This window comes from Otolemur garnettii, unplaced genomic scaffold (genome assembly GCF_000181295.1).
Source record: "Otolemur garnettii isolate 467f Iridium unplaced genomic scaffold, OtoGar3 scaffold00106, whole genome shotgun sequence".
In the NCBI taxonomy this organism is placed as follows: Eukaryota; Metazoa; Chordata; class Mammalia; order Primates; family Galagidae; genus Otolemur; species Otolemur garnettii.
This window is the reverse complement of record NW_003852501.1, coordinates 2201551-2209134: the sequence shown is the minus strand read 5'-3', so window position 1 is coordinate 2209134 and position 7584 is coordinate 2201551. Positions and strand designations below refer to the sequence as shown.

At 45.2% G+C, this 7584-nt stretch overlaps 1 protein-coding gene across 1 annotated transcript in view; it reads left to right on the top strand.

Moving 5' to 3' along the window:
- MPHOSPH8 (M-phase phosphoprotein 8) overlaps positions 1-7584 on the top strand; it is a 48979-nt gene that overhangs the window by 32408 nt on the left and 8987 nt on the right. Inside the window, exons 8-10 of the mRNA XM_023517242.1 lie at positions 761-901; positions 1794-1880; positions 6213-6367. Of these exons, the coding sequence (XP_023373010.1) occupies positions 761-901; positions 1794-1880; positions 6213-6367 (383 nt within the window). The remainder of the gene's footprint in view (positions 1-760; positions 902-1793; positions 1881-6212; positions 6368-7584) is intronic.

The following is a 7584-nucleotide window of genomic DNA, read 5'->3' as shown; positions in this document are numbered from 1 at the left end:
CTACTTGGGAGGCAGAGGCAGGAGACTCACTTGAACCCAGGAGTTGGAGGTTGCTGTGAGCTGTGATGCCACGGCACTCTGCCCAGGGCGACAGCTTGAGGCTCTGTCTCAAAAAGAAAAAAGCAATGTACATATCTTAATTAACAATGCTTCATTGCTAAAACATGCTGGTACAGAGACAGGAAGATCTTCGAAATGCAGTACAGCAGAGTGCACTAAAACAGGGTATGCCTCTTTGGGAAAGCTGTAAAATTTTATGGTAGCAGTTATGTGGGGGGAAAAAAATCTAGGGTTATAGTTTCTGATTTTTAGGTTATTTTAGTGAAAACCCTAAAATGGTCTTAATCAGTGCACCTGACTGATTCCACATTGAAATATCTTAGGTGAAAAGATGTGGTTCTAAAACTGTTCTGGGGCTAGGTGCAGGCTCAGGGCTGTAATCCTAGCACTCTGGGAGGCCAAGGCAGGTGAATTGTTTGAACTCATGAGTTGGAGACCAGCCTGAGCAAGAGACCCTGTCTCTACTAAAAATAGAAAAACTAGCCAGGCATTATGGAAGGATTCTGTAGTCCCAGCTACTTGGGAGGTTGAAGCAAGAGGATCACTGGAGCCCAAGAGTTTGAGGTTGCTGTGAGCTATGATGTCACAGCATTCTACCAGGGGCATGAAAGTAAGACTCTGTCTCCAAAAATTAATTAATTAATTAAAAAAACTTTTGATTAAAGATGAACAATTTTTTTGTTTAACAAAACCAACACAGGATTCCAGTGGGATGACACTGGTAATGCTTGCTGCGGCAGGAGGTCAAGATGATCTCCTGAGACTACTCATCACTAAAGGTGCAAAAGTGAATGGCCGGCAGAAGAATGGGACCACCGCCCTTATTCATGCTGCTGAAAAGGTCTGTGGCTTTGTGTGCATCAGTTTAAAGTTAATGAATTAAGAATTTCTGTGTGTAGTGAAATGCAGTGGCTATATGGTCATATAACTTGGTAACTTCACATTTTGGTTGGTCAACAACTTATTCATAATGAATAGACTTTTAAAAATCAGTAGTACTTTGTAATCAGATTTTCAAAGAATGATTTTTCTGGTTAAGGAAATCTTAAGTACTGATTAGGCCAGGTGCGGTGACTGATGCCTGTAATCCCAGCACTATGGGAGAATTGCTTGAGGTCAGGAGTTCAAGACCAGCCTGAGCAAGATCGAGATTCTGTCTCTACTAAAAATAGAAAAATTAGCTGAGCATGGTAGCAGGCACCTGTAATCCCAGCTACTTGGGAGGCTGACACAAGAAGACAGCTCAAGTCCAAGAGTTTGAGGTTGCTGTGGGCTGTGATGACATGATTGCACTCTAGCCTGGGCAACAGAGTGAGACTCTGTCTTGAAAGAAAGAAAAAAATAATAATAAAGTACTCTTGATTAAAGTTCTGATATAATTTCAATCTTAGCTAATTTAAAAGTCTTTCCCATCTGAAAAGTATTCCTTTTGGTTAATAATTAAAATGTTCTCATATATTGCCGTATACAGTGTTATCTTTTGAAAGGATGTACATGCAGAAGTGCTTTTGTGGAAGCCTCAGTGCAGTTCAGGGTCAGCTTAGGTGGTCTTGGGCCAGGAGCCTATGGGGCAGCTTACCTCCCAAGCCTCCAGGAAGGGCGCAGCCAGCAGCCTGCTTGCCATAGAATCTGCTTAGTATTTTTCCTGATGAATACAAATTTCAAGACATGTAAATAATATCTTACTTTTAAAGAATTTTGGACTTAAATTTATTTATTTTTTTCTTAAATAGAATTTTTTAACTACGGTGGCTATCCTTTTGGAAGCAGGAGCTTTTGTAAATGTCCAGCAGAGCAGCGGTGAGACTGCGTTGATGAAGGTAACTTCCTCTTGTGGGTCATTTCTTTAGCCTCTGTGCAGGTGATGTTGGTACCTGCCACAGCCAGGCCCTGTGCAGGGGACTGGGAATAGCCTTGGGAAGGAGACATACCTTGTATACTGGGCCCCGGCAGTTCCCAAAGAGGCAGGAGTAGACCATCAAGGTTCTTGCCCAGGCTAGAGTGCCATGGTGTCAGCTGACCTCACAGCAAGCACAAACTTCTAGGCTCAAATGACCTTCCTGCCTCAGCCTCTCTAGCTGGTACTTGGGATTATAGGCCCCTGCCACAGTGCCTAGTTACGTTTTTTCTTTTCTATTTTTAGTAGTTGGAGTCTCACTGTGTTGTTCATGTAGAGTGTGGTGTGTCAGTGGAGGGAGCCATAGGGTCAAAGTTCTCCACTCAAGTTTAGCCCTGGGGACTTCAGCAAGCTTTTAGGACAGACAGGGCAGGCCTCCAAGCTGTGTACTGCAAGACAGCACACATCACCAGGGAGCAGGAGGTGGGAGGATGTTGTTGCCCACTGGGATATGCAGAGACTTGAGAGTAGTTCCAAGTGCTCTTGAGTTCAAAGTGCTCAAGAGAGTTCCAAGTGCTCTTAATGTGGTTTACTGTTTTATATTTGCACATTCATCTCTTTGGTCTCAGGCATCTATGGTTTTTGTTTTTTGCTGTTTTGGGGTTGTTTTTTTTTTTTTTCAGACAGTCTTACTCTGTTGCCCCAGGCTAGAGTGCTATGTTAACCTAGCTCATAGCAGCCTCCTGAGCTCAAGCCATCTTCCTGCCTCATCCTCCTAAATAGCTAGCTGGAACTACAGGTGCCGCCACAATGCCCAACTACTTGTTCTGTTTTTTATAGAGTTCTGTTTTTAGACCCTGTCTCACTGTATTGATTAGGTTGCTCTTGAACTCCTGAGCTCAATGGATCCTCCCGTCTCTGCCTCCCAGAGTGCTAGGATTACAAGCGTGAGCCACTGCCTCTGGCCCTTCCTGTGTTTTAGAGTTGGGGGTTAGCAAACGTGTTTGAGTGGAAGATTGTTGGAGATTCCTTGCCTGTCCCATATACCTTATTATCTCTCACCGTTTGGCTTTCCCTGCCCATTCTGGCCCATTAGTCTGTGGCAGTTATAGGTTCCTGGCCCAAGATATCAGTAGCAGGTTCAGATACCAAGCCGAAGGTGGCTCTGTCTTTGTGGCCCCTCCCTGGGATGTACCTTTACCTAAGCCAAGGAGGAGATTATCTGCAATATGTTTCCACATCCGTCAGGAGTAAGTAAAGGCAAGCAACAGGGACCCAGGTGCTGCTATTGTCAAGTGCTTTCTTAAACAGGCTAGCACCTGTTCTGTAAGCTAGGACTGCCTGCCTTGACCTTTTGACCTCCTGCCATGTGAGACTTAAGCCTTCTTATCTGCTCTGTTTCTCTTTCACATTCAGTTTGTGGAAATGTTTGTTTTGTTCAGGAGCCTGAGACTACTTTCTCTTTATTTCTGTTATTGCCATATGTGTAGAGCAGAGGTGGCCTCTTAGACCATCATTTTAGAAGTCACCAGATACGCTCTGAGCAGCAGCAGGCGCTGTGGTGCCTTTTGAAGCATGAATGGAGGGCAGCCCAGAGGCTTAGGAATCAGGCAGTTGGAGCCAACTACAAGGTTTAAGCTGGCAAAAGGTATAATCAGATGAGTATTTTTTCCTTTGTTTTAATGGTATTGGTATAGGAGGGAGCATGGTCTGGGAAGAAAGGCAGTTTGCAGACTTGTAGGGAAGCTCCTTCAAGCTGGGACTATAGGATGTAGTGGTGTGCTTCCCTAGGTAGTGACAGAAGGGATATCATGGGAGGATTCACCAGCTTGGTAGGAGATAGAATTCAGAGAACTTGTGACTACAGATAATCTGGTCATCTGTTCCCTGAGTCAGGATGCAGGCAGCACAGGTGCAAGACAGTGGACATTTAGCTGTTGAGATGTTGCCTTTGTGCAGAAATATTCAGATTGCATTTCACTTAGGAATCCCAAACTCAACAGTGAGGTTTGGGCTGAAGATTCACATTTGTAGTTGTCCAGAGAGATGACAGTGAGTACAATAGTTGGTTGAGAGCGGGTCACCCAACGAGAACTGGAAAAAAGGGAGAGGCCAACCAGAGATGGAAGGCGGCTTCACAGGAAACACCAGAGAAAGAGCAAGATTTGACAGGGACTGGGGTCTCAAGAGCCAAGGGGAGAAGGTGGTTCACAGGGCCCAGGCAGAAGGCACTAGGGAGCCAGCAATCCAGGCTGTGGGCTGTCAGGAGTGTTGCGTTGAGTTAGCAGTGGTGGTGCATGAGGTGTTGTGTGCACTGGTGGAACCCCAATGGGGCGGAGGCTGTGCGTAGGAATGGGAAAAGTTGAAGTCATATCCTCTGAGAGGAGACTTATTGCTTGTTTAACTAATGTCTAGTTTAAATAGGTGGCTTGGGCACTGTGGCTCACACACCTGTAGTCCTAGCACTTCGGGAGGCTGAGATGGGAGAATCACTTGAGCCCATAAGTTCAAGGCTGCAGTGAGTTATAAGGCCACGGTACCCTAGCTGGTAGCAGAGTGAGACTTTGTCTCTTAAAAAAAATAAAGAAAACTTAGGCTGCTTCCTATATCTACAGTTAGCTTTTTTTTTTTTTTTAGGCAGAAGTCTCACTGTGTTGCCCTCCATGGAGTGCCGTAATGTCACAGCTCATAGCAACCTCAAACTCCTGGGCCCAAACAATTCTCCTGCATCATCTTCCCAAGTAGCTGGGACTACAGGCACCTGCCACGACGCCTGGCTATTTTTTGGTTGTAGTTGTCGTTGTTTGCAGGCCTGCGCTAGGTTTGACCCTGCCAGCTCTAGTGTATGTGGCTGGTGCCCTAGCCACTGAGCTACAGGCGCTGAGCCAAAAAGCAGCATTTTAATTGCTTTCAGAATGTAGTGCATTATGCTTTATTGAATTTTATTTTTTTTGAGATAAGAGTCTGGCTTCGTCACCTTTGGTAGAGTGTGACAGCAACCTCAAACTCTTATACTTAATCAAACCTCTTGCCTCGGCTTCCTAAGTAGTTGGGACTACAGGTGCCTGCCACAACACCTGGCTGTTTTTAGAGATAAGGTCTCACTCTGGTTCAGGCTGGTCTTGAACTCATGAGCTCAGGCAATACACCTGCCTCAGCCTCTAGAGTGCTAGGATTACAGGTGTGAGCCATCCTGCCTGGCCTGCTTTATTTAATTTTAGAATTAGAAGAGATGAACATGGATATATTCAAAAATTAAAACAAAACTCTTTTTATCTCAGAAAAAGTATATATGAAATTCATCCTCACCGGAGTGGGAGATACAGAGAACTCCCCTTGCCCATCAGTGTCAGGACCTAGTGGGTCCCAGCAAACCTTCTTCACCCTACTCCTAGCTACAGTGTGGGGTGGTCATCATGGGCCTGGCTTGGGCACTGTTGCAAGATGCTCCATGGCATCCCTAACTGCTATACTAGATACCAATGGCACCCCCACCCCCAGTCTAATATCTAGAAATGTCCAGATATTGCCCTGCACCCTGGGACAGTCTCCCAGTGAGAAGCACCGGCACGCCTGGTAACAGGCACTGTTGGCACCATATCCAGAGACTCAGCCTGTGACCAACTGCAGGGTATACAGCCTGCTGTGCAGAGTGGCCCTTAAGCAACTTGAGCGGAAAGCCTGCCCCTGCACTCCAGTGTCCAGTGTGCTGAGACAGAGGGACTGTTGTGCCCTTTTAAGAAATGGAAACTCACTTGAAGACACGTAGCTGGTGAGAAACAGAGACAGGGAGAGAACTTGGTTTATAGTTCTGTTTACTCCAGAAATAGTCTCTAGACTTTGTCAAGGCTCCATCTTAGATTAGCAAATTCAGATTTGTATATGTGCTCAGGTAGCTTCCATTAAATCAGCAGCTGGGAACAGTCTGTATCACTGTGACCCTGAGCCCTGAGTAGCACTTCAGCTGCTCAGTCTGCCTCTGTAGTGCATTGGCACATGGCCAGGGTAGGGTTGCTGAGCGCGTCAGCTGTCTGCTCTGTCTTGGGACTAGAGTATCCTCAGTGAAGTTGTTCATTTCCTGGAGAATCAGTGAACGAAATAACTGAAAGTAGCATCCAAACTCTGCGCTGCCTGCCAGTGTCTGCAGTGCTGTGACCTCCACTGGACATGGCCCAGATGCTCTCACCCCATCTCCACTGCCCTTTGCCCTCTTCCCAAAGAGCTGGTCTAGGTGCACCTAGAGAAAAGGTCCAAGGCCAATTGGTAGTTCTCATAGTTTACATTTAAGTAATTATCACTTTTTTTCCTGACCTAGGCATGTAAGAGAGGAAATTCAGACATCGTTCGACTTGTAATTGAATGTGGGGCTGACTGCAACATTTTGTCAAAGCACCAAAATAGTGCACTGCATTTTGCAAAGCAGAGTAACAACGTGCTTGTGTACGACTTGCTGAAGAGCCATTTAGAGACGTAAGTGGCAAGTGACCCTGCAGTGGTTAAGTCACAGAGATGGTCTATTTGGACACATCATAATTGGAACAGCCTGTGTGTAGCTACTCAGAAGGTTAAGTACAAGTCCTGTTTGGTTTGTTTTCAGTAGGTGATGAATTTAATGAGTGAATTATTTTTCTACAAGCTACTGGAGTCTTAGTAAGTTTCATACTTAACACTGGTGTATCAGGGAGTATCTCCTTAAAATCTTACATGTGCTCTTAGTTTGATTAGCAGACATTTTCTTAAAACTCTTTAAACTTTAGTCTGTCTTTTTAATAGACCTTAGTTTTTATACTAACTCTAGGTTCACAGCAAAATTGAGAAGGTGCAGAGTTTTTTCAAAGGCCCTCTGCCCTCTTCATCAGGATCCCTTAGTGGAGGGTGTACTGTCATAGCCTACGATCCTGCAGTGACACACCCATCACCACCCAGGGTTTCTCTGATGGCTTATGGGTTTGGACCAATGCATAATGACAAGTACTACTACTATAGCTTCATACAAAAGAGTCTTACTAGTTTAAGAACCCTCTTGTCTTCCTCCTACCAGTCCCTCCCTCTCCCTGATGCCTGGCAACCACCATTCTTTTTACTATTTTCCATAATTTTGCCTTTCCCAGAATAGTTGGAATCAAATATTATTTGGCATTATCAGATTGGCTTCTTTTACATAGCAATAGGGATGTAAGTTTACTTTCCATATATTGATAACCACCTTTGTTTTTAGCACTGGCTAATTACTCCATTATCTGGATGTATGATAGTTTATTTAAGTCCATTCTTTTCTTGCTTTCTCTCTCTCTCTCTTTTTAAATAGAGACAGAGTCTTGCTCTGTCTTCCAGACTAGAGTACAGTGGTGAGATCACTTCATGAAGCCATGAACTCAAGCAGTCTTCCCACCTCAGCCTACCAAGGAGCTGGATCTATAAGGCACTTGCCACTGTGCTCAGCTAATTTTTAAAATTTTTGTAAAGAGAGGGTCTTGCGGCTCGGCGCCTGTGGCTAAAGCAGCTAAGGCGCCAGCCACATACACCTAAGGTGAAGAGTTCAAATCCCCAGTCCAGGCCCGCCAAACAACAATGATGGCTGCAACCAAAAAATGGCCAGGCATTGTGGCGGGCACCTGTAGTCCCAGCTACTTGGGAGGCTGAGGCAGGAGACTCGCTTGAGCCCAGGAGTTGGAGGTTGCTGTGAG